General features: G+C 41.3%; 2 protein-coding genes across 4 annotated transcripts in view; both read left to right on the top strand.

Annotated features, from left to right (window-relative positions):
- The window catches only part of LOC6559172 (serine-rich adhesin for platelets), a 30,990-nt gene extending 13,360 nt beyond the window's left edge, over window positions 1-17,630 (top strand). Inside the window, exons 3-8 of one of the 2 annotated variants that reach the window (XM_032735349.1) lie at window positions 914-1,116; window positions 7,415-8,087; window positions 8,143-8,233; window positions 13,749-14,186; window positions 14,252-14,336; window positions 14,394-17,630. In XM_032735349.1, coding sequence (XP_032591240.1) covers window positions 915-1,116; window positions 7,415-8,087; window positions 8,143-8,233; window positions 13,749-14,186; window positions 14,252-14,336; window positions 14,394-17,413 — 4,509 coding nt within the window. In that variant the 5' untranslated portion in view covers window position 914 and the 3' untranslated portion in view covers window positions 17,414-17,630. The remainder of the gene's footprint in view (window positions 1-913; window positions 1,117-7,414; window positions 8,088-8,142; window positions 8,234-13,748; window positions 14,187-14,251; window positions 14,337-14,393) is intronic. The other variant, XM_032735350.2, reaches the window with a different exon arrangement.
- Window positions 17,631-19,659: 2,029 nt separating this feature from the next.
- Window positions 19,660-27,722, top strand: LOC6559471 (potassium channel subfamily K member 4). Of its 2 annotated transcripts, XM_032735531.1 has the most exons (4): window positions 19,660-20,390; window positions 21,120-21,217; window positions 21,278-21,449; window positions 26,501-27,722. In XM_032735531.1, the coding sequence occupies exons 1-4, from the start codon at window positions 19,961-19,963 to the stop codon at window positions 27,493-27,495; spliced, it is 1,695 nt and encodes a 564-aa protein (XP_032591422.1). In that variant the 5' UTR covers window positions 19,660-19,960; the 3' UTR covers window positions 27,496-27,722. The 2 variants fall into 2 exon arrangements, with proteins under 2 accessions (XP_032591422.1, XP_001986105.1); XM_001986069.2 differs by lacking the exons at window positions 19,660-20,390; window positions 21,120-21,217; window positions 21,278-21,449 and adding exons at window positions 23,797-25,894; window positions 25,961-26,118 and having other exon boundaries at window positions 26,501-27,693.
- The last annotated feature ends 183 nt before the right edge of the window (window positions 27,723-27,905 follow it).

Below are 27,905 nucleotides of genomic sequence, written 5' to 3'. Positions count from 1 at the left end.
GTTGCGATATGCGCTGCACACACGAATTACAGATTGCGACTATGAGAGTGCAACACACGGTGGCAACAACACAAAAGGGGGCTACTGTTGCGGTCAGTTATCGCCTCACTCAAGTCTACAACGATGACTAAGATTCAGGTGTTAATTTACCATACGCAGTTAGCAAATTATAAATTTAGTTCGAGCTTTGTCTAACTTAATCGGAAGCAGCTCATGAAAGTATGCAGTATTCAATTCTTAGAAGATTTCCTATCCAGTTTCAACTAATTTAATTATAGTATATTGTCCATATACCAATAGAAGCTTATCAACCTCCCACGTCTAAATTAGTTTCTACAAATATGCTGCATACTTTGAGGCTGGTGCTGAAAATCATTTGTGGATCGTATAGATTGCATACTCTTCTTCATCTATTGACATCAATTTGAGTTTGAAATATTATAATATTTTTTTTATGTTCTAATAGTTAGCAGGAGAAATCACCCTTACAAATAAGGTATTCTAATAAGACTCTTCACATATGTATCTGTATCCTAGCGACTGTTCACAACTTCAACGTTCTTCTAAATAATCGGGAAAGCCTGCATTCACCTAAAAGTGTTAATTATAGTCAATTATGCATGTACGGCATACATAGATAGAAAGTGTCTTCTCCACTGCTAAATTTAAGCAATTAAAATTGTTAAAGTCGATAGAAAGTATCTTCGTCACTGCTAAATTTAAGCAATTAAAATCGTTGTACAAGCAGCAGGATCTTATCGTGTGTTTCAAGTCTGTAGCTTTCAATTGATTTATTCAATATAATCCCATAGATCTTAATTGCTATTCTTGTGCTTTGCATATCGTACTTAGGCTACACACTTTTTTAAAATATATTTTCACTGGCTTAACAACATTGTTTTCTCTTTTGCAGCATGTCTTCCGGCCTGATGTCGTGTGTGCGAGAAAACTCGCCACCGCTGGAATTGGAGTTAAGTGCGGGTGCGGGTCCATTATCATTGCCCGAGGGCAAAAGCAGATCACATGGCTATCAGGGAGCAGGCGCAACATCCACACCCATTGCTAGTCCGGAGCAGGGAGCCACAACTGATGGCAACAGCAGCTCAGCAATTGTGGGTAAGTCACAATGATTAGAGTATATTTTCAAGCACAAATGTAATTATGTAAGATTATGTTTGCACAGACAACTACACACACTCACACACATACGTAAATACATTTGTACATGCTTTGCAAAAACAGTCCGCGACTTTCCCGCACTGACAGCCGAACAATTGCAACAATGCGCAGCAATTGTTTATGCCCTACACCAAAAAAGGGTAGCTGCAAATTGAGGTGACTTGTGCTGCTGCTTATAGCCAAAAGTATGCCTTAAGCGTGAGAGAGCTGCACTTAGTCACATATTAACAACATGTGTGTGTGTGTATCTGTTTATGTATGTGCATAATTAGCTGGAGCTGTGAATTTTGCAACCGCAATAGTTAGTCAGTTTGTCATACGAATAGTATTCAAAGTATTCATTGGTGTACATCGTACAACAGTTTGTAGTACGTATTTATGTAGGGACGTATTTAATTATACATACATACAATATGAGTGACCTTTAGTGTTACGAATTGGGTTGCTTTAACGAAAGAAGTTTTCATTTGAATGTTGAAATTGAGATGCTTAAAATAAATCAAGAATACAATATCTTTATGGTCCTTCCTGCTGGGAATCTCTCACTTAAACAGTTATTTGTAGACCAGAGAACTTCTAAATATGATTGTGTAATAAAAGTAATACTAATCTCCTTGGCTTTTATTAAGCTTATTATATACTTCCAACCTTAACAATTTATTACCAATTGCAGTAGCACAAGCTAAACAGATGCGTTGTTATGTTAACCCAAATTGGATAGCCGTAAAATATATATGTACGTATTAGCTCTTATTCCATGGCATCGAAACAATGGATATTTTGAATTTAGTAGTCGCACATCGTCACTCTGACAACGAATAATGTTTATGTAATTGCGGATGGTAAACACAACAACTTTCTATAACTTGTTCTAGGCATTGAGGCATATGTGAAACTGTTGGCTTTTGTTGTTGGTAACCTACGCTAACTAAGCTAACTATAACAATAATAGTCAAGCAAGCGAAACTCCACAAAGCCAACGACGAATAAGTAACTACTTACATATATATTAAATTTATGTACGTGTGCACGATAACAGTGTGCTGTTAACCATTAACAGTGTGATGTTAACGCATGTACAATGTGTAAGAGCTAATCAGTTAGCCGTCAATAATATAAGCCATAAGGCAAAACATTTGCCGATCCGTTGTCGATGTCGATTTCGTAGCCGAGTTTATGTGCTCGGGTTATTTATTTTTCGCTTCGTTTCGTTTCGATTTCAATTTGTAGTTTGGTGTCTGCTATTTCGACTGCGTTGTTCGAATTCGTACTCTCTTGTTTTTTCCACCTATACATTTAATCATTCGCTGCTCTTCGCTTCACCTGTGCAGGTGGCATCCATTGCGCTGTTGTACCTGACGCGTGTCGCACTAATTGCCTTTTGCTCATAAGTGACTAAATTCGAAGTGAAACATCGACGGTCAATCGTCTTATTACCGAATCAATATTTCTAAAAGTACTTAAAAGTTAAGCCAAGTGCATAATTTAATTATTAAATAATATTGTGCCTTTAATTAAAGCTACAGCAAAGCCTATCGAAAAGGCTAACTTAAGTGCATAAGTGTGTTTTTTATCGATTTGTGCATATCAAGTGAAACGAAACCGACATATACTTCAACAAATACATATGTACAACTTCTGACTTTGACTAGCTGAATTTGATTGTTTACAACATACAGTAAACATTCGTGCATTCCTCCTTAACCGATAAACAATATAAAACAGCTGTATCTTTTTTCCGCCGAATTTTTATTTGAACAGGTAATAGCTTTTAATTTTTATTTTTCATCACTTTTTTCTATTTATTCAAGCACGAAATGTTTCGCCGTGAAAACAGTGATGGAAAGCCATAAATAATAATTGCGGGTAGACCGATTAAACACATATCAAATTGTACTTGTCTAACTACATATACACATTTTTTATATAGATAGACATGCTTGTAGAATTCTATTTGAGGCCTAATCACAGTTTATGACAGTCACGACTTGTGACCCTTTGCTGTGCCAGCTGAGCGACCAATAACAATCGACTGTAAATTATTTGGGTCAGATATTATCCAACAATTAAACCGCTCAATGAGCAGCATTGCATTTAGTGGTTCAATGAAAAATACTACTTACATAATATGTGTGAGACGACAAAAGAAAAACAAACAACGAATTGTATAAGGCATGTTAAAGGTTTATCCATCGATCCATCGATCGAAAATGCGCACAATTCCCATAATCAGAACTTTATTTTCAGTACACTTGTCGAGGCGTTGGGAGACGGGTGGTGGTCAGACTTGGCTGGATGCCGCTAATTGAAGTAGCAGGGGCATTGTGTAATCAGTTTGAGTGTGAAACAACTACGACTTGCTCTCTTTTTGTTTCTTGTTAGTGCTGATAAGCTGACGATGTCATCGACGCCACGTTTGCCAGTTGATTGAAGCCAATTTCCCCGAGATTATAGACTTTTCGTCAATAGAGATTGTCAACGCCACCCAGTTTGGACTCTTATCAAGTCTAGCTGTCTCGCGTATTTCTAAATATTTAACGATTTGGGTGTATTTAAGCAATAATATATTGCCAAATGTTAAACAACACGCAGTTGAGTGACAATTAAATTAAATTGAATTAAACGAGCCATACTTTTAGTTACTTAATCCTTTAAAAATAGGTATAATTGTCTTTGGAAGTAGCTCTGACCACATAAAGTATAAAAATATATATATCATATACATTCAGATATTCTTTATCAGCTGCACAAATGTCATTAAGATAGAATAAGAAACACCAGAGGTAAATTTAACTGCTGACTTTAGACTTTTGATATTCATATGCAATATAAAAAATCAAAAATCAAAACACAAATTTCTGCTCTTCAAGTCGATTTGCAATCGAGCTATAGAAAATGCAACCATTTGGACTGCAAATCGGCCAAAACCAAGGCTACAAATTGTACACAATCTTCGCCATTTGCATTTTGAAAGCTGTCTAGAATATGTTGTTGAATGTTGAATGAGTTTTTGTGGCAGCCAACGCAGCTCGCATTGCGCAACTTTAAGTTGTTTTCTGTGTTGTTCTCTTGCCTCGCTCTTGGTCTCTATTCTCTATTCACTGTTTTGCTATATTTAGTGTGTCAGCGTAAGTGAATTAAGCACTTGCAAAGCGGATAAGCTGCCCACACGCCAATGCCAGCTGGGAGCAACAAGGTGATGACGCCAATAATTTGGAGGCGTGGCCAGCACCTAACGCCTAGCTGGGGGGCTAGGCTCACTTGACCTTACGACGGCCAAACAAGAGCTGAGCCAAAGCCCAAAGCATGGACAAAAAAAAAGAGTAAAACATTCATACAACACACACACACACACATGTGTCAGTTATCCGCTCACACAACAACTGAAACCACTGAAACAACAACAAGAGTCTCCAATTACTGCAACATGCTGCTGGCTAAAATAGTGGCAATCAATTTGGTTTTGTCATATCTCAGTCTTTTAGTCATTTTGCCAGTTTGCCAGTTTGAAAGCTTGCCAATTTGCATTTCTGTGCGCGCCAACAGTTTGCAAAATGATTAATTAATAAAATGCGCCTACTTGCGCAAAAGACGGCCAAAATCGTTACCCAGACAGCTCAACCATTTCAACGTCTCAACGCCTATTTGCTTTAGCTAGAATTCGTGTCATCGCCACAACAATTATAATAACAATAACAATAATAATAAAGAAAAACAACAACAACCCACATGCATCATATAAATCAGCCAGATATATACATAAATATAAATATATAACTGGAAATACACAGCACTTAAACTTTTGCATCAACAATTGCCTCATGCTATTTAACTCACAATGTTTTGATAAATTACTTAAGTCCCGGCAAGAGACAAACAATGATACATAAAAACACATGTGAAATGATGACGACGCCAAAAGCAAAACAGAATTAATATTATTTTTGGCAAATATAATACAAAGAAATCAGTGTAAAACTTACAAGCCTATTGTAAGCAGTATTGTTAATATGAACTCAACGTGACTCACGGCATTTATAAGCAAATGGGTAAAAAGTGGGTAAAAAGATTATAATGGTTAATCTCACAATGATGAGATAGTGGAAGTGGACTCTTATCGAGAAGAGATTTAGTAACGTGATAGAGACACGTAGGCGGCACCCTTCGTGACCGTAATAAAACTCTAAATGATAAGAGTTCTTCGAATCAAATATATATTGATAGGATAATGAGTCGAGACGCATTTGCAGCACCTAGATTTGTACCTAGATAGGGTCTAACGTAGGATAAGCATAAGTATGGACAGTTTACGATCATTTAAGGGTTTTCAACAAACCTGCCTAACCATTTCGGCAACAGTCTATGCTCAAACTTATAAATACGACGATAGCTATAATAAAAATTACGTAAACGTATGCCAAAGTCAGTAATGTAAGCAGACAAAGCCCTGTTTAGCCTTGAGCCAAACTAAAATTAGTCCACAATTGAATTTACAAACAATAAGATCAATAAGCAATTATGAATCTATGAACTTTGACAAAGAAAACCCAATGCCTTTAATCGCGTGACAGCAAATATACATACATATATATGTATATATGCATGCATAAAAGATATGGATTGGCCCCAAAACGTGACTGGAATATTTCGTCGATATTTGATATGCACGGCAGCCAGCCAGCTTGCCAGCCAGCGGTAGCGGTATCGGTAGCCGCTGTGACGTCCATTAAGGGAGCAAAGTCGCATTTCTTTGGTTTTTGCAATTGGCAATTCTTGCACTTCCGCTAAAATTGAATAAAAAGAAAGTGCTGAAGTCTCTCAACAATTGCCTTCAATTCTAAATAGATATTTTTTGTGTTTTGGGAAATCTACTTTTTATGTGTTATGTCAAAAATTAAATGTTTACAAGTTTGAATATTTGGAAAACAAGAACTGATATAGTGTGTATTGATTTATCATCTAGTGGCTGCCTGTGCCAAGCAATAATCATTTGGTACAAATGACACATGCTATTTTTGAATTGAGTCACGTTTTTGGAGGCAATGACATCATATCATATTTGTTTTAACCCTTTACTGTTTTTGAGGGGAGACAAACAAGCAACTAGCTAGTATTCTAATATATACATATATCTTATAAACACTTGCTAAATATCGCATACTTAATGCATTAGCGGATTTAATAAATTGTATCGTGGTTTTCGTATTTTTTATGACATGTCGATCCGCTAATTGAGCTGTGTAAACAGCACGAAAGGCGTAAAAGCCTTATCAGCCATAGAACATATATGTACGTTATGAGGAGAACCCTAAAATTCTATAATGGCACAATAAGCGGGGCAACACGAATGTCAATATCAACAACAGCCATTAAATTGATTATAATTTACAATACAAGTAAACTGATGCGCAAAAAATAAAAACACAAAACGGCAGACACATTTCTGATATTTAGTAGAGTCTTTAAAAGGGGCTACAATTGTGGAAATCATTTTGAAAAGTTCAAGTTTTGACAAAGCTTCAAAGTGAATTGGAAATTGGGATTGTATATATCGCACTATCAAAAACGTATACCAATATATTCGTACTCATATATTCATAGATTAATTGCGACCTTGCCAAACAGCCCCAACTCTCTATCTCTCACTCTCTCACACACATTCTCTGGGCTTGTCGCACTTTCATTTAGCATTTGGGTATTCCCAAAGAGCAGCAGCGCATTGGCTTGGCTTTGCTTTTGCCTATTTATGGGCATGTTTTTTGTCGATCGTTGGCCAATTTTTTTTTGCTTTTGGTTTCGTTGCTTATCAGTCGGTTGTGACGATGAATTGTGTGAGCAATTTCATTGCTCAACTCTCAATAAATTGTGAAAGATATTCAGAACAATTAATGATACCAATTTGGTTCACAATGTGTGCGTATTCTTGTGATAATAATAAAAATAAATAAATAACCTGCAAAAAGACTTTTTAAATATGCACTTGAAGACTTAATTTCGTGTTATCAGCTACGATCATTTGTGAAAATGACTAGAAACGTGCATATAAAGTTATGAACAGATTAGGATACAACTTGCTTGAGGAGGAACACTGGCAAGACAAAAAGCAAGCTATACATTTAGTGTTTATTTATTTGTATCTAATTTTTCGGCAGCTGAAATTTTTCCATTCAGTTTCAATTTTGAACTAAATTAAAGTAATTACTTACCCAATTGTTCGTAACGATTTCTCTTGTAGAGCAACAGCAGCAGAAGCGACGTCGCTTCCATCCACTGCGAAATCTCCGGCGTATCTTTCGCCGTCGCACAATCAATAGTGCAGATAGCGCTGCTGCTGCCACTGGTGGCGAGGTGCAAGGTGTGGGCTCGTGCAATACATTGCCACCACCGACGAGCAGTGCCAGTGAGAAGAATCTGCGCAGTGTTGCCATTGCTGGAGGCACATCCTCTGCAGCCGCCGAGGCAGTCTCAGCATCCTCGCCAGCATCGCCGCTCACCCATCAGCAGCTGCATGAGAGCTACCAGACGCAATCGCTACCAAAATCCAAATCCTACGGCACCCATCGCGATGAGCTGCTGAGTGTGCTGCTTGGCAAGAAGAGAGCTAGCAAGCAGACGCATTGCTTGGAGCAACCGGTCACTCTACTCCACGCCCAGCCACAATCCCAAACTGAAGCCATGTATCAAACGCAGCGACAGCATGTGGGCGTGGCCGTCTTCCCGGACACCATTGGCATGAGCCGGAACTCATATTTTGTCGAGAAGCGACATCACCAGCGCCAGATGCGCAGCGTCGGCGACTCCTCGCAGGAGCTGGATGCCGAGGACAGCGTTGCCGTTGGCGCCACGGACATGTCCGACAGCCAGCGCAGTCTGAGTGAGGCACGCCTGCTGGACGCTGATGCGGATGGGTAAGCATCGATCCCTTCGAGCTGCCGGCCCAATGCTAATCATCTTCCTTTCTAGCAGCGGTTACACACGTGAAACTCTCTCCCAGTCACATGACAGTGTCTTCTCCGAATCCGCAACTGCCAGCAGCCTTTCAATCGTACTCAAGGTGAGTCATTTAGTCTTAGCAAACAAAAAACTGGTTGGAAATACTCTCAGATGTGTTCGCTCTCTCAGAATACAAGTAGGGGTATTCAATCCCAATGCTGTTCCCCCAAAATAGCTTTCCTTTCATGTCAACCCATTTTAGTACATGCTTGTATTAAACTCTTGGACTAACAGGGACTCTTAACGGATAGATTAACACTCCATGCTATTTTTGGTTGACTTTTATCGATCCGAAATGGCCGAATCCAAGCTCACAATTAGCCATGACTCACACAAAGCAACCCCAAAATGCATGTTTGTAATTGAAGCGGTCTTAAATAACAGTTAACAGCCTCGATAGGGTTGTTATTGTGCAACAACAACAGCAACAACAACAGCAACAGCCACAGCAACAGCCACAGCAACAAATACCCATTCATATATATGTTTGTGCCCCACATGTATTGTTGTACTGTTGAGTCACTGCTTAAATTGATTTTAATCAAATTCAATTTACTCGCATTTTTGTATGCGTTGCCTTTGGGGAAAGTGGTCATTGACTCAGCTTCCATTAATTGCTGCCTCTTGTGGCCATTTCCCAAATCTGTGACTTGGGTCCGTTTATGTTCTGGGGCTGCATTGATTGCCTTTGTTCAGATACGCCAGTCAATTGAGCCAATTTCGCAATCGCTTAAGCCAATGACATTAGTATTTGTTGCTCAAGTAATTTGTTAAGATTTTAATAGCATATCGGGTGAGGTAAGAAATTGAATTTTGTGTTTATATAGTTTTTTGTTCAATATCAGTAAAGAATAATTCCATAAAAGTGTAAGTTTTCTATCAGTTTTCTATGACAAATGAACACAATTTTCTTTCGATACTTTTCAATTACATTCCCATTTTCATATGTACATTTTCTGCAGTCAAATGTATTTTCCTTTTTTCTTTTCTTTTTTTTTTTGAGTGTATAATTATTACCTAACTTGATCAACGGCAGCAGCAGAAGCAGAAGCAACTGTGGTGTCGACGTCCGCGCCAGTTTTGACTGCATAATCGGTAAAGTTGAGTGTGAAAGAAGAAGAGGAAATAAGTAAGAAGCAGAGGCCGCCACCGCACGCGTCTCCGTGCAACTGTAACTGCAAGTTGCAAAGCCCCAAGCCCGAAGCCTGTTGTTGCAACAGTCTAATAGTGTTTTGGACTGGAGCTTGCTCCCCCAAAACAAGTTGCATTTGCAGCATGGCGCGTGGCAATGTGTGGCTTCTTCTACTGCCTCTGTTCCTTCTTCTTCTTCTACCTCGTCCCCTTGTTGTGTTTCTAATGCTTCTTCAGTGATTGCTGCTGCGGCCAAACGAGTTACTTGCTGCCTGCCTGAGACTATCTGTATTGGTATTGGTTGCACTGCACTCGTCCGCCGGTTACTGCTTCTCGTTATTCCACTTTTTTCCACTTGACTGTCAGTTAGCCGTTGCGCTTCTACCCTCCGTCTCCCCCTTCCTCCCTCCCACCCCACAGCTGATAGCTTATTTGCCAACCTGGTTAGCAAATAAATCGCATTTCTTTCTGTTTCTATGCTATTGAACTCCTGCAAAGTTTTCCGCTAAATCAGTTTGCTTCGAGTCACTTGGACGTCGACAACGCTTCTGCTCGCAATCGGCAAAAATCATCAGAATAGAAAATTCAAATTGGAAAAGTGAAAAAGTTTCAAAGTTGTGCAACTTTTGTGTAAACTACTTTGCCTCGTTACCAACCAACTAAATTTACAATTATTATTTTTTGTGGTGTAAGAAAGCTAGATTTGAATATTCTCGTTTCTAGAAGTTATCTAAAGGAGTTCTGTTATATGTGCCAGCTCAGTAATAAATTGATGAGATATTCATCCCAGTAAAACGGAATTTCCAATAAAAAATCGTAGGATCATTGAAGCTTTCGCTTCCTGTGTGTGAGTTAAGCCTTTGCCAACTTAGTTTTTATCCCAGGCCAATGTGACTCGCATTTAACCGGTTCGAAAGACGCTCCACAGATTGTATATATAAATAATGAAAAGAAAAGAAGAAAAAAAAACAAATAGAAAGAGAAAAAAATCTAGTTGACGGTCCATAATGGGGTAATTGAGCGACAGCGCAGACATTCAATTTTCACTGTACTGCCGACGACGATAACTTGGCTATGGTGAATATGGTAACACGGTAACACGCATTGGTTGGTAGCAAACCAGGTTGCTCAGGAGCGGTCACACACATCAACAGCCACTCAAATGCCATCAGTTGGGGCAAAGATGAGGAGTTGGAGAGAGTGGGGGAGGGGAAATGGGAATGAGAATGATGGGGACAACATGCAATGTCATTTCACACGCTCGACTTTAATTGCCTGTGCCTGGGTGTGCGAGAGAGAATGGACAGAGGAACTTGGTCCAAACCTGTTGGCCAACTTTGGGTCTATAGGACTGACTGACTGTGGCCGAAAAGAAAATGTCCAAATCAAATGTTGAAGAAATTAGACAACCCACATCCAAAAAAAAATGCATACAAACAATATCAGCTTGTATGCTTTTAGTAAGTGGAGTATTCAGACTTCCTGCTTGGTGGGCTCGCAAATTGCATAAGCAATTGATTTGCATACCTTATGGATTTCCGCGTCCATTAAACGGTTGTTATTTTCCCAAAACATAATGATGAATTGGATAATATGAATAACCTTAGTTGGGTTTTAAGAAATAACACAAAGAACAGTTTGACAAGCCTTGAAAATTGTTTGAATACCCAAATGTGCTCATCTGAGTTGCCAGAGAAATAGAAAAAAGCGTTAACAGACTGTCTGCAGTTTCAACCCATAGCAAACCAACAAAATCAGCGTAGAACTCTTGAAATTATTATTATTTTTGCTCTAAAAATATTACTTTTGTTAGAAATGATTAAGTTTTGTGTTCGCTTTTATTTTCGTAATTGGATTTGCATAACTGCACAGTGATTTAGTTGACTGCAACAGGAAGCCAATTTTCCGCATCCATATGTTTGACATCTAAAGTGCAAAAGCACAGTCCAAAATGATTTAATTCCAACGTTTTGCATTTCATTGCTGCCAACTGTTGCGCCGCAATGCGAAAGCGAAAAAATACAAATAAAAAAACATGTCATAGCCAAACTAATGGCAAACTCGTCGCACTCCCCAACAGATGTCGACGTGCTGTTGTAATAAACACACTGTCAGACAGTCACTTAGTCACTTAGTCAGTTAGTCAGTCCGTCTGTCGGATGACTGCTGGCCACAAGTTGCATGTTAGGCCAATGGCCACAAGTTGGCCCACTCACCAAGTGTGCCAATAAATCAACGAATGTGACGAGTGGGTGATTCGCAACACATTTGCGCTACTCCATACGAGTGCAAATGAGTGCAAATGAGTGCATATGAGTGCGGCTGCTCTTTTATACTATTGGAGGGATTGTTGTATGGAAAAATGTGTGCACATCAGCTACCTGGTGAATGGGTTCTGGAATACTTCGCATTCATTACCTGTACCTGTCTAAGCTAGCTTGTCAATTTGGACAATTTCATTGCTACACAAGTCATCAAAGAGAAACTGAAATTTCTTTTACTAAACTGGAGAATTATTATTAAAAATTAGTTTTTGAACTGAATATCTTCAGTTTCCAGAAAGAAAACTCTGAAAATTGCTACATATGCTTATTTTCTAGTAGCAGTTTCAAGTACAGTCTTTAATTACATATTTGCTGGAAGTCGACACATGGCTTTAAGTACAACCTGGCTAAACGGGGACATTGAACTCTCCTCGTCACTAATCAATAATAGTGCTACAATTATATTTTGTATATGCGAGAATGTAATTTATGAACGAGGTCTTTAACCTTGCAGCATTTTGGCATTAAATCCTTGGGATGCTGCCCAAAAATAGACTCTAAAAGCGGGAATGGACATGCTTAAGTACGCCGACTTCACGCGTCATGCTCCACAGACGCTGATTAATGTAATGGAAAAAGAAATGAAAACGAAACTGGGAGCGTATCCATAAGGAAGCGTTTGCCCCGATCTTTATAAATAGAGAGAGAGAGAGAGAGACAGAGAGCAGGGAAAGGGTGGGAGAAGTGGGAGAAGAAGAGGAGCAATGCAGTTGCATTTGTTTACTTTGCTCAGCTTGAAGTTTATGTTCTATCTTAACTAGATTTGGGTATTTTCGTTTACCCTTGAAATGCACTCTCCCTCTCCCTCTCTGTCTCTCTCTTTATCTCTCGCTCTTTCTCTCTCTCTCTCTCTCTCTGCAAGTGATGACAATAAACAGATTCACATTGTGCCTGCCTGGCACCCAATTATGTTGTGACTAGGTAAAAAGTCGGAGATACCATTTCACAATTGTTGCATTGTTGTTGTGGCTGTTGCCGCATCTGTCGAGGGTGCTGCCTGCCCCTGTATCTCTCCGTCTGTCCCTGCATCTGCCTGGCTGCCTGCCTCGCCCTATACCACATCGCCATTTCGTGATATGTCGGCTCTACTTATGTCTTCAGTTGCACATTGCACTTGGATGCGTGCACAACGTTGCTTTGTTGCCATTGCCACAACCACTGCTGCCGCTGCTACTACGGCTGTTACTACGGCTGCTGCTGCTGCTGAGGAAAGAAAGTGAAATCTAACGGATCGCGTGCCTGCCACAACGCAACAACAATAGCCCTTATTAGTTAATTATCGCAAGTGTGGTGGAAAAAGCTTCGGTGGCACTTTTAGTTGCTGTTTTGCTGCATCAGCAAATTAATAGAAAATGGTAGCCGGAAGCGCGGGTACCCGCAACATGCAAACCAATCCGTTCCAGCTTTCGTTTTCGGTAAGAGATTATGCGAGTGGTCAACAGCTTCTCCTCTGTGGTTAGCTGGTTCCATATCAATTTCAGACACTGTGACTATCTGAAAAATCGATGAAATTCACACAGAAGACACTAATCGGCTTTGCCCGGGGCAAGTGTTTATTTTTACACTCATTCACCCATTTGCTGTTCTGTTTTTTCCTTCTGTGAAATAACTATAAAACAGGCAACCCTTTGAAAGTAAGTTTGTGTGCAATTAAAGAAAAATATAACCTTCCTTCTAATAACCAACCTTGAGGACGATTTTCTGATAAATGTGGAAAAGATCTTTCGAAAATATCAACTACTTAGCCATTGTCGCTTGGGCAGATACTTATACAGCAGTTGGTTGGGATTTAGATTGAAACTCTTACATCACCAAAAATATGCTCAATATGTAAACTTTGCAAATTCGCTAACAAATTCAACAAACAGTTAAATTCATTTGAGGCCTTGTCCTTGAGTGAATGCTATCGAAATGATTGACTTTAAGCAGAATCCGTTTAAAATGAAATTAACTGGATCATCTAGTGGTGAAAGTCGACTCAGCCGCAGTTGTCTACGCGCCCGTTTAGTGTTTCGCTGGAAGAGCTGGGTAAACCCATGATTTACCCTTAGATGAAACGACTACAACTACAATTCCAACAAATCTTCAACAACATCCAATTTCTCTTATCATCTATTGCAGGCGGAGCTGACAGATGTGTTGCGAAAACGTCGAAATCGTCCCGATGCCTCCGATGAGGACCTGGGTCTGCCTCGAAGTCCCGTTTCGCCGCAGCGCATGACGGGCGCCGGCCAGAGCCGTAAGACTGCCGGCGGCCAGGTCCGTAGTGTGGCTCAGGGCCACGAGTCGTCCTCCCTTAGCCTGTTGAGCGTGAACAGCACCGATGGCGAGGACACCAGCCAAAGCCATAGACAGCACACGAGCAGCAAATCGATTAGCTCCGCGGAGCACAGCAGCTCGGTTCTGTTGCGGGAACAGCACAATCACCACAATGAGGAAGATGTGGATGCAGTGGGTTCGGAACGGCAACGCCTCTCACATGCCGCTGCCAAGCACAAGATGGCCATCCGGCCGGTCAAGAAGAACGGACCGACGCGGCATCACCGAAGAACTCTAGAGGTTTGTGATTATATAATACCTTTGATCTACATAATTATATAATTATATATTTGACTGCTCAACAGACTTCCATACCCGAGGCCAAGGAGGAGGACCTTGCCAAGATGAGCCAAAAACAGGCTCAAAATCCCAGCTTGAGAGCTGTCAAGAGTAAGTTGGGAAATACTCACGTTACTTAGAACTTCAGCTGATATTTGCTTCCCGTAGATGCTGATCTTAAGACCAAGACACGCTCTTTGCCACCGGGCAGTGCATTGACTGCCACAACCACCGCAACTGCCACGAACACCACCAATTCCAATATGCGCACCAAGACAATCGAGCAGAAGAACTCAACGATAACAAATATTAATAGCATCAGTAGCAGCAGCAGCAGCAGCGAGAGAACAACAACCACTTCGCATACCACAACACACACCACATCCTCAACGTCGTCATCTGCGCAATCATTTGGATTGCGTGCACTTAACTTCAAGGCGGCCAATACGCTTCTTGATGCACGCGGCGAATCCTCAACTGATGGCGACGATGTGCCCAATGGCACAGCGGATGCCGGCGAGCATGGATTCCTGCGTCGACTGATGCAACGCAATTCGAAGCGCAGCATTGCGAGAGCCAACGATGGCTTTGAGGATGTAGATAACAGTCAGAACTCAGCCAAGAAGCTGCAGATCTCTACCTCCTGCCTGGAGGCAGCCACACGTGATCCGGTGCAGCTGTCAAGCAAATCGCGTAGCGCCACCTCGCATGAGCAGAACATTCAGGAGACGCGTCAGATCATTAAGCGTGAGATTCATAACGAAGGCAAGCATGGCCTCAATGCCATGGTCAGCAATTATGGCGTCCATCCACAACCACCCACCGCGGTCAAGCCGAAGTCAGGTCCAGCAGCCCGTCAGCGATATCTGCCGCAGGAGCTAGGAGCTACCTCATCCAGTGCCACCCTAACCAACAGTGACACCGATGTAACCAATTTGCTCTCGAGGAGTTCACGTGGCAACGACACCTTCCAGTCCACATCGCTGGTCCGTGAGCAGGCACAACTCAAAACGGAGACTGCCACCACAACAAGTCACTTCGAGCGGAAGCCTCGCATTGTGGGCTTGAGTGCCTTCCAGCAGAAACTCTCGCGCTCCAGCGATTCGATGGGTCAGCACTCGAGCTCCTCCAACTCGTTGGAGACGAGCACGGATGAACCATCACCGCTGTACTACGAGGAAAAGCAGCGCAAGACTGTTGAGAAAGCGCGCAGCTTTCGCAATTATCAGGAGGAGCGCGATGTGATCGCCGAGTCCGCTTCCATGCACAACAATATGCCCAGTCTACCGGATTTGTCGCTCAGTTTCCGTGTGCCCACCTCCTACTACAAGCAACCGCAATCGCCACAGTCACCGCTGACTATGTCTCCCATGTCACCCATGTCACCCGGCGCCAAGTGCGTCTCACTGGGTTTTGAGATCAATGACAACAAGTTGCTTCAGGCACGCGCCGAATCAACTGGCAAACTGCAGCAAACAAAGTTGTCTCCGCAACGCAACTCGGCGCTGTTGGTGACCAGTCCAGGTCCTGCCAACATCTCCCAGATCGAGCAGAACATTGATCTGATTGTCAAGTCGCCAATGGTTAGTCTACTCAGGAAATCCTGCACAGTGGGTGAGCAACTCTCGTCGGAACAACAGCTATCGTCAGTCCCTCAGCGCCCCAAGGTGCTTGAACTCAAGCAGACAACAACCATTGCAATCGGTTCTCCCGGCAAGGAGACAGCTAGTCCACTGACCAAAAGCGCTAAGTTATCGGCCAGCCCGCCAACAACTCCTGGCAAGTGCAATCGTCGCGACTCCAACAATGTGGAGATGCAACCCGAATTCATGAAGATACAGCTGAATCGAGTGGATCAGGCACGCCTGCATAGCAAAACGAATCATCTGGTGCTGGCCAAGAATGTGAAATCGCCTTCGACGCCGACGGAGCGCAGTCAAAGCAGCGATGATCTAAGCATGCGACGTCTCAGCAACGAGAGCACGGGCAGCATACAGATTGTCGAGCGATCCCAGAAGCCAGTCAGTGCCACACGTACTCCGCCACAGCCATTGTCACCTCAGAGTATTAGCCAGACTACGGGAGCAGCCTTGGTCAAGCAGCAGCGTGCCGTTAGCGCCACCAGTTTGCGTTCCAGCTACGTGAGCAGCGGGAGCAGCAGCAATGGGAGCAACGAGGTGCTCGTCGCCACAGCTACAACTGTAATCTCACCCAGCACACCACCAAAGATGAAGCGCGTGGATGCCGTGGAGCATGAGAAGGCTAATGCGAATCGCCTATCGCTGGAGGAGCGCAAACGTCTATTCCTCAGCGAGGAGAAGACGCAGGCGGAACGCAAGCTGACCGAGATGCGCTACGAGCGCAAGAAGTCCATTAGCGAGGAGATCCAGAGAAAGCCCGAGACAATCACGGCCAGCTCGCCCAGCCCGCCCAGTTCGCCGGAAACTGGCAATGGGAATGCCGTTGTGCTGCGCAAGAAATCCTTTGCCAGCGCAAATGGCACTAGTAACAGCAACAGTATTGCTAATGGAAGCGCAATCCCCACGAGCCATGATGATCCCACGCCAGAGCTGATGAAAGTGTTCGCACGACGCTCACTGAAGGTGAAGGATGACGATGTGGTTGCAATAGCTCAGATAGCGGTGGCCAATCACAAGAAGATTACGAACGGCAGCCAGAGCATCGATAGCGACAAGGAGAATCACTCCAACAGCGAGGAGAAGCTGGACAAGCTGCCGACCACCCAAGACCCACCCAAAATCACACAATCCCACGGACACAGCAACACACAGTCCCACACCCAGTCCAGCGGCAATCATCGCAGCACTGTGGCTGACTTCCGTAATCTCAACAATAACTTGCAGCCTGCCCAGCAGAAGCTGGCCAATCTGCCGCCCATCAAGGTCAGCAATGTGCGCAACAACAACAGCAATAAGAACAATAACAATAACAGCAATAACAACAACAGCAGCACCAATAACAGTGTTAAACCAGCAAACGAAAGGTATTCGCTGCAGCTGAAGTCGGCAACGGCAACAGCAACAATTGCCGCTGCAGCAGCAACAGTTGCCGATGCCACAGAGGCACCTGGCCTGCCCATTGAGCGATCCGCAACGGTGGGCGAATTTAAGGGCATCCATCAACGTCGCGCCGAGTGGGAGCAGCGAGTGAAAGAGGCCCTCAAATAGGGCCCTCGATTTAGCTGGCAGAATTGATGTAGTGCTCTAAGCTGCTGTTAGCCAACAGCAATTGAGGTAGTGATATAGCGTCTGTTAATGCCCCCTGTTAACTAGAAGAATTGAGGTAGTGTTCTCGTAGTGCCTGCCTGCCTGTCTGCAATCCAAGTGCTTTTTGTCTAGTGATGCTCTCTAACATATAACAAAATAAACCCTAAAATAATTGAAAAAGAAATTTATATATATATATATATATATCTATATATAATAATATTAAAATATTTATAATGAATAGCAGTGTGAGAAACTCGTGGGCCGTTTTTAGAGCCCATTCCAAAGAAACGAGTTAGCGTCTTCGATCGATCTTCAAAATATTTAGTTTACATACTTGTAGTTTGAGTATAATTTGTGTTTGTGCACGTCCAAATCGTAACTAATAAAAGAAAAGTAAACAACAACACTAAAAACACAACTTTAAGGACTGTGAGTAAAATTTACAAAATAATATATAATGGCTTATGATATTCGAAACATCTGATTTGTTGTAAAGTTGATATTCATATTTTATATAAGCAAATTAATAGATGTATAGACATACTTACTGCTAGATAAATGCGAGCTTTTAAACATGGAACAGTTTCAACAAACTCTTAATTCTGTAATAGCATTTAATCTATTATTTTCATAGCAACTGTATACTATATATATGTGAATATATATATGTATATGTATATTGAAAATGTTGTTGGAATGTAAACTGTTCAAGTTTGGGAAAATAACATACACATATTAATAAAATATTCAATCGCGTGTATATGTACACCTATACACGATTATATATTACTTACAAGCATGAGATATATGTATATATATATACTTATATATATATATATACTATAAAATTAACAATCTGTATTCCAACATATACAAATAAAAGAAGAAAAACAGTTAAAACAAATCAAATATTTGAATATGCTTTATCAAATGCGCACCTCGAAGTAAGTATATGTCTTAATTTAAAATAGTAATAAATGTGGGATGTAGCTTTTTTGTTAAAATTTGGACACATAACAAATGTTGAAATGTCTCTAGTGGTCGAAAATTAATATTTATGTCTGTTTCTTTCATTTCAATTAATTTATCATGTCTGTTTAGGTATTTAATTGAATTGGTAAATAGAAAAAATACTGCTTGTGAGCAATTTTCAGATATTCATTTGAAATTATAACAATATTCAATGCATTCTTAAAATATGAATATCTTTCACAATATCTAGGCGGCATCCTACGATTTTAATTTATTGGCCAACTGATAATCTTGACAAATAGGACCAGTTTGAATTGATATTATGGCTGAGTTGGGCGCAGTCGGAAACCTAACTTCTGCTACATTTCATGGAACTTGATGCATTCCGAATGTTTTTCAATATAATTTGAATTTAGATTATGCCATAATTCCTTGAATGTCTGATCGAGTTGCAAATATGTTTTCCATTCGCCAATTGCAGTGCGTTCAATGATTTTGGCAAGCGACTAGCTTGATTTTGATTCGGTGGGTAAGAATATGTATTTATTTTTATTTTCTTTTTTTTTAAGAAATAACGCAAAATATTCAGCGAAAAATTGGAATTCATTAGTGTCAAGCGATGAATAAATGTGAAAACATTTGTATAAATAACGATTTGTATTTGCCTTATATACATATTAGCTACATGAATATAAATGTATGTAGTACACATAGCATATACATATATATATGTATGTGTATATATATATATATATATATATATATATATACATAAGCAGCTTTTGCGCCTTACCTATTGGGAGTAATTTAAATAATTTGAGTGTGACTCATTCAAACGTGGCTTTACAAAAAACTCACAATTCTACCTAATTATTAGATAATTGTCTAGAAGCGAGTGAGTTCTTTATATTTTCGTATTATGTTTGTAGTTTGGCTTAATCCGTCTGGCTGTGGACAACAGCCGACGATTGCCAGCAGACTCATTAGGCGATCGGTCAACGGGCATTACCTGCTCAACTCGACGAGCGGCAGACAGAAGACGTCAAAAGGCCCCAAAGTGGTGACCTCATGGATGCCAATTTCTCCCATGGCAATGGAGGTGTCGTCATTGTGCTCTCTCACTCGCTCATCAGCTCATCCGTTCACCCGCTTGCTCGCTCGCTGGCTCGTTTCACGGCGGACACACAGCGACATTAATGCTGTCTGTTGTGAATATACAAATGCTTGCGTTTAGTTTCAGTTTAAATCAGGAACGCGACGGACGGAAGCAAGATCCGCAGCAAAGAACGCAACGGGCGCCAAAAAGATCGCAAAGTGGAGAAGCAACATTTGTACTTATAGAATTATAAATAATACACACTAAATGCGTTCCACATACTAGATGGAATAGCGACTGACAGAAAATATATAACCAAAATTCTATATAGGAAAAGTGACCAGAATACGCTTTCCAAACAGGTGTCATGCCTAAATTGTGGCCTAATAACAATAAAGAAACATAAATTATAACCGTACATATATACAATATTAAGGATGCAGTCCCCAACTCCTACGCCGAGTACTCCGCCACCGTCGCGTCGCTCGAATCGTCCGCCGCGTATCAATATCCACAATTTACACAACAACAACTATGGCGGATCGGCGATGGGCGGCACCTCGATGCCGCCCAGTGCACAGCCACAGGCGCCATATACCTCACAGACAAACTACACCGGCACCGGCACAGGCGGTCCTTATTGGCCACCCGTGGCGAATCCCTTCGGTGCTAGCAACTTCATGACGAAGGGTTACGAGGGCTTCCTTGATCTCACCAAGTCTGGTATGAGTTTCGGCGAGAAGTTCACCTACGGCTTGTACAATAAGTTTAGCAAGTGGTCGAGACGATGGTTCACCCACTTCTTTCTCTTGGTGGTCCTCGCCCTGTACAGCCTCGGCGGAGCTCTCCTCTTCCGCACTGTCGAGAGTAAGTAATTGTAAATGGTGGTGATATGCTCAATCTGATCTGATTATTGATCGATGAGGTGTAAACAATCTCGCTAAAATGATTTGTTTGCTTATCGAGCTCTTCGGGCAATGGTTTTGAAAACACTTGCAGAATCAAAATACACAAATAGTTATGTCTGTTCGGTGTCAGGGTAAATCGTAAAATCGAATTTGTTATCTTCTGACAGTACACAAATATTTAACTTGACTGAACGAACGGATGAGCAAATTGGCTAACATAATTAAATACACACACTCAGACACACATACATGCAGGCAGCACAACCGATGACCCCCTCAGGGTTGTGGAACAAATTTAGTATAAACAATTAGAAAAGATGATGATTAATTCTTGCCTAACAACAACACAATAATTGCAGCTAGATTATTGGAAAAGTGCAAAGAAACAAAAATCGAGAAGAACTTTTTGTATATACTCAACATCCGAGTTTAGATACAAATCTTTTTGAGTGCCTTTAAAAAGTATCTCAATGTGCTTGTTTTCATCACAGTAAGTGATTTAAAAATATTTATCCATTTATTTAAAAATAAACTTAGGCTGGAGTAGTGAAAATTTTAAAACAATAATCTATTTATAATTTTAAAGAGTTTTTATTTGATTTGGAAAATCAGTTGAAACACTCTGAGTATGTCAAATGTAGAACACACCTGATATATATGTATAAATTTGTACTAATGTCTTTCACAGTGCGACCAGCTGCCCGAGAAATAGAAAATCTGCAATACCAACAAAAGATGTTCTTCAAAGAACTGCGACAAATGGCCCAAAATCCACTCTTGCATACGGTACGAGAAAAACATTAGGTCAAAGAAAAGTGTTATTAATTGTTGTTAATTATTCTGCAGTTATCAGAAACTGCATTTGACAGCGATGTGCTGCGTATAATGAACGATCACAGCTCAATTGTGGAGACTCTTTTACGATCGGGACTAACCCAGGAGGAGGATGCCATCCAAAAGAATCCGTGGTCCTTCTGGAATGCGATGGTCTACAGCAGCACCATTTACACAACAATTGGTAAGTTCAGATTTGTCACACTTCTTAAATTGGTCCTAACAAATACGTAAGCCAAATAAAATCATTATCAATTTGTCACTAGATTTATATTTAGATGTTTATATATATATATATATTTAAATATACTACTTTATCTTTTGTCGCAGACAGACAGCATATTTATTCTAAGGGAACTTGTCAACATTTTCTACTGAACTCAACTCAAAATAAGTGTGTGACACAAAAACAGGCAAATGGAAATAGTTTTCCGTTGGTCTTTCTTTTGCTGGCGAAAGTACCCTCACATACGTGTATGTGTGTATGGGTGTATGAGTATATGGGTGTGTGTGTGTATGTCTATATGGTGTTTATATAGAATAGGAACATTTGCGAGATATAGTAATTTATGTACTATATATTGCGCATCTGAATTCTTGTCTGTGAGCTGACAAAAATAATATCTCTTCATTTTCACTTTGGAAAAATGTCACCGTTTTTAATACAAGAATTTGAAAGCATATTTCTATTTAGACAGCAACGAAATTCACAGAAATCATTTCGTCCACTTGATCAAACTTAAGATTTTTGCCGTCCGAGAAATATTTGATGCGCCTCGAAACACTGCAAATTGCTCAATAATCATAATAATGAAATTAACAATTAAACCAAAATTTATTGAGCTATGAATTTAATGCTGAAAACACAAATTCACGATTCTTGAATAAAATCTCAGGCAATTAAAATAAACACGAAAATGAGCTTAATGCGAATTCGATCCGTCATCAAGTGAATAGCATTGCGTATACGCCACGTGTGTTTGTAGGAGCACGTCTGTCAAGAGTGTGCTTAATTAAATAATACATACAAACCACAAACGCATGTGGTCAAATTGGCTGGGCATTAAATTCTTATGAAAAAGGAACACTTTTAAAATATGCATGTTATGGGTGCCAAAATATTTATATTTACGTCACGAATGTTGATGGTGAAAATCAACGGCAAATATTATTAATTGAATTTTCATTCGAATTTCCATACTCACTCATGGTCAGTGGGATACTTTTATATGGAGTGTGATTTACCAAATTTAAACACAATTTTTATGAGCAACAAGTCACGATCAGCGGCCAGCGGAAGGAAACAGCATTCGCTACTCCAAGTTTTCTGACGCATAAACCTTGTCAGAATTCTCAAAAATGAAAAAATAATAAACTTAATTTATTTATTTACATATTATGATAGGGTCATAATAAAGTAGATGTATTCCGCTGTATGTTTGCTTTTTAAAACAATATCAACAAACACTGCTTGGTCAAGCATGAACAAAGTTCATTCTCTTAAACTTGACCCTAATATTCCAGTACTCTGAGATTAAATATTAGCAAACATTATTCTGTAATCTTTTGGGCTGATAAATGAGTCTGTTTTACAAAAAAAAAAAGAATGATTCGCTGCTCAACATTTTCTGACTCATAAACCTTGTCAGAATTTTGAAAAATCGAAAACTTAATTTAGTTTTCTACAGAATATGATAATCCAGAATATTATTATAGAGTAGATGCAATCGATGTTGTCATGCTCAGCTCTCTATTTGCTTTTTAAATCAAATTTTATTCAATATATAATACTTCTTAGTCAACCATCCATGAAATTCAACCTCGAGAACTTGACCCCAATATTAGCTGTGAATAAATGTGATTAATAACAAATATTATTCCGCAATATTTGCGGCTGATTAATGAGTCTGTTTTACAGAAAAAAAATCATATTTTTGTAATCACGGCCATAAATACAAATTGATGACAGTTTTAAAAATACTAAAATTCCCAAACATCAATAAATAAACCAGCATAAATTGCGTGCTTTATTATCTGTTAGGTAATTGAGACAAGTCTGCGACTTTTGAGCATGCGGTAAATAAAGCACTTTGGCGCCAAACATTAGGCAAAAGCTTTAAAGCTTTTCCACAGTAGAGGTGCAAAAAGTATGCCAAGCATCAAACGTGTCCCAGAAAAGGGAAAAGTGTTTCGCTTAATTATTGTGAATTATGACAGTTTAACGCTTATAAACAATAAATTATGTGACATACATAAATATGGATATAAACAGATATCAAAATTGCTCGTAAATCTCAACAGTGGTGGACATGCTAATAGACACACAAATAGGCAGATAAACAGCTGTTTAAATTTTTCAAAAAACACAAAAAAAATGTATACAAAATATTTTCGAATATTTTCATGGCGAGAGCAGTTGGAAGCCAGACGACGTTGTAGGCGAAAGTGCGAGCAGTGAATACGTGAAAAGCGCGACGTGCTCGAGAATAGAATATATTCGAAAATATTTATATATATATATATGATATATATACACAGTATATATACAAAATAAATATAAAGTTGTGCATATAGTAATTTTGGTGGTGGCAAAGGGAATTTCAGATTTTGAGGTGTCGATAAACCTGAACGTTTACAGCATTATCTTATTACAGTACACTACAGAAGCCAAGTCAAGCGCTATAAAAAGAAATTTGCATGCATAAAAGTGATATAATTACAATTTCAGAAATAAGTTTTCCATTTGGAACAAAATATGAACGCCTAAAAATAGTGCCATGAGCTAGAAAAGAACAGAAAGCGAGATAGCGAGAGCGAGAGCGAGGGAGAAAGACGAACAAAGAAAAATTAGCACAATTTAAGATACTTGTTGGTGGCCATGGAGAATGCCGGGGAACTCGGAGCATCTTCGTCCAGGCAATTGAGGCATCGTCGACGCGCTGGACGCAGTCAGCGGGAGCAGACTCCCGATGCGAGCCGACCATCATCGCTGGTCATTCAATCTGGGCTGGATCAGGATGACTATGGGGCGCAACATGTCTCTATGCAGATACGGCCGCCAGGAGCAATGTCCGCTCACGAGAGCAAGATACTCCGTAGACGAGATAAGGCCTTCGCTGGCGTTGCAGCCCGCAGTCAATCGCAGCCGCGGGAGGCGGAGAAACTTAGCAGTCCGGATGCAAATCATCTGATTAAGCATCGGAGCTTGTCCTCGCCACGGCACAAGGACGAGTCCAGTGAGAGTGAACTGACGGGCAGCTCCCAATCCTACACAGCTCAACAGCAGCAGCGTGCCCAGGATTCGCTCAGTCGCCTGGAGCAGAATCTGCAGCGTTTCGAGGGTGAGCGTCGGCGATTCGAGACTGAGAAGCGGCTGTTTGAGCGAGAGAAGCGGGAGCACAAGTTGCGTCATCGCCAGCAATTGGATCACGAGGAGCGCAAGCGACTGCTGCAGAGCTACAGGAAGATCAGTGACAGTTTCCAGTTGCCCCAAGATGAGGATGAGCGCCGTCGACTGGTGCAGAGTCTGCGCCTGCAGCGCCACGAGGTGCCTGCGGTGCGCTTAAGGAATCGCAGCAGCGGCTATGACGAATCCTCCACGCAGTTCAGCTCCTCCGATGCGGATACGGCCGAGGAGCAGCTGACTAGACAAAAGCCAGCAGTGCGCAAGGCAACAGTTTCGCTGCCCATTCGGGGTGCACCGCCTCCGCCCCCGAACGGAACACAGCAGGCACCGCTAAAGCCACCCGAGCGTGCCTCGGTCAGTCGCAATAATTCGCTGTCCCCAGTGCGACCACAGCGACGCTCGAAGACGCCCGAGCAGCGAGAGAGGCAGGAGATCAAGCGAAAAATGGAGTACGTTGAGGTAGGGGAAACTCCTAACGAGATCGTCGTGAATCCAAAGCGAACCGAGGAGGAGCAGCGCACAGAACTGCGTCGAGCCTATGTGGAGGCAGCTGAAAAGGCAGCCATTGCAGAAGCCGCCCTGGCCAAGAGTCTGGGCACCTTCTCCGTGGACAAAGTGAAACGCAGCCATAGCCTAAGGATGCCCGACAAGGATCAGGAGAAACCCAAGCCCGACACCAAGCGTAGCAGCAGTCTGGAGCGTCCACAGAGAGCAAAGCGCACGTCGAGCCTGGAGAGGCCAAAGAAAGTGGAGGATGTACAGGCCATCCCAGCAAGCAACGAGGAGGAACCTCAGGCAGTTGAAATCAAACCCGAAGTGGAAACAATACCGACTACAACTGAAGAGAAACTCTCGCTCCTTCGACGCCTTGGTAACCTTTTTAGAAGCAAGCCAAAGCACATCGAGGAGCAAAGATCTGTGATCACATTGGAGCAACCAGAGCCTGCGAAGCTCCTCTCCCGAGCATTTCTACATCGCCTACGGCTGGAGGCGGTTCACGAGTGGCGACGCCTCAAACTCGACTATCCTGTACGCATGGCGGAGACAAGAAGGCTGCGAAACGAATGCGTTTCCCACTCCATATTGTTAATACTCCTGCTCGGCTTTGGGGGACTGCTCTTTCGGTATACGGAGGGTATGTCCGAGAACATCTACAAGTGCGAGGTGCGCAAGGTGAAGAGGGATTTCATCGACAATCTCTGGGCAGTCAGTCACAATATGAGGTACCATTTCTCAGCTGAGTAAAGCATTGACAGGTTCTTGAACTCACTTTATTTATTGATTGCTAGAGAGGATGACTGGAAGTCCTTGGCGCGCCATAAGCTGCGCAACTTTGAGGATGAGCTCAATACGTTGGCCGAGTTGGGTCTGCGACGATTTCCGGGCCAGAAATCATTTAACTTTGTCAATTGCATTATATATTGCTGGACCGTTATCACAACTATAGGTAAAAGAAAAATGAGAAACGTTATCCTTGATGTACTTTTTACGGACTAAAATCTCATTGATGAAATCTTGCATAAGTTCCTCCTTTGTATCTTTCGACTATAATACCTATAATTATTTGAAGATAAAGTTTTACTATGTATATATAACAAATTATGAATTGAATACAATATATTTTAAATTTAAAAAATAAAAAATATCCTTACCACAAAACATAAAATAATAACTAAATCTAACTATAAGAAATGAAAGCAACTCCATTTTTAAATCTAATAAATACTAAGTGTGATTTGTGTAATTTCTAAACAATCTTTTAAATTATATTGTCAACATAAATTGCCGACTTAATAATGATTCGTCTTTCACTTTTTCTCGTCCACCAGGTTACGGTCACATAACTCCAAAGACGACCGTGGGACGCTCGCTAACCATAATCTATGCCATCATTGGTATTCCAATGTTTTTGATTGTGCTCGCGGATTTGGGCAAACTGTTCACGAGGAGTGTGAAGTTCCTGTGGGCGTATGTGAGACGGGTCTACTACACACGCTCCTGTCGTCAAATCCGGAAGCAGCAACAGATCCGGGATGCAATGACCGGCATAAATACGGTCTATGACATGGCCATACGACGTCCGAGCATGTTCTTTGGGATGAGTGATGTGCCGGCGGATGAGGAATCTCAGGATGCTGAGGCTGGCAAATCGGGCACATCCCATCCGGAGACTCCGACCTCACCCTACCCGGAAACCTTTGAGGTTGACGATGAGTTCAATTTGCCGGTTTCAGTGGCTTCCATGCTGCTCATTGCTTACATTGTGCTTGGCAGTGTTGGATACACTTTCATCGAGACGAGCTGGTCCTACCTGGATGCCTTCTACTTTGTGTTCATTTCGATGTCCACCATTGGCTTTGGCGATCTGGTGCCGGGTAATCCCTTCTACGTCATGGTCAGCATGATCTATCTGATTTTTGGCTTGGCGTTGACCTCCATGTTCATCAATGTGGTGCAGATTAAGCTCAGTGATCATTTCAAGCGTGCCAGTGCCAAAGTTGGAGCAACCATTGGCATGGGCGTTGCCAGTGAGTTTGGGGATGAGTTCGGATCGCAGGTGAAGATACCATCGGAGCTGGCATCGGTGCACGGATCGCGCTTGGGTCCCATCGAGGAGGATGGCCACGAGGCTCCCAGTCCCCAACCACCTCTGACCTCTATTCTGCGAGCACCACGCCCCCAGTCGCCCACTTCTCTACCGGGGGAGCCCGCAGCTAACTCAGAGGATACCCCGCCACCATTGATGCCAAAGCGACAATTGGATCCTCAACAGCAGCCAACGCCAACTTCGAGCGAGAAAAAGAAGAAATATCGATTTTTTTAGAAATCATCTTGGACTTACAACTTAACAGAATTCGAGCTTATTCTAATTAAAGCTCTGCACACATGAGAGTCCTTACAACCTGAATCATACTTACTAGCATAAGGAAAAATGACACGAATAACTGTAAGCGAATATATGCCCTGCAATAGGGGCACATTTATTTGTTTCTCTAATTAATAATGTAGTTTAAAAGTATTTATAATAAAATCTATATGAGTTCTTATAAATGTTTTATGGATTAAAGTCTTTGTTTATCTATTAATCATTATTTCAATGCAGATACAAGAAAAATGTGACATATTTGAAAGATATGCATAAAAATGTAAGTGCATTTATTTTGGGTATAGAATTAATCTAATCGGTTCAATTTTGAATAAGTTAAAGGAAGTGTTAAAGTTTCATAGGGATAT

The sequence above is a fragment of the Drosophila grimshawi genome, unplaced genomic scaffold, assembly GCF_018153295.1.
Source record: "Drosophila grimshawi isolate 15287-2541.00 unplaced genomic scaffold, ASM1815329v1 contig_1367, whole genome shotgun sequence".
Lineage (NCBI taxonomy): Eukaryota > Metazoa > Arthropoda > Insecta > Diptera > Drosophilidae > Drosophila > Drosophila grimshawi.
This window is presented reverse-complemented; position numbering and strand designations above follow the sequence as displayed.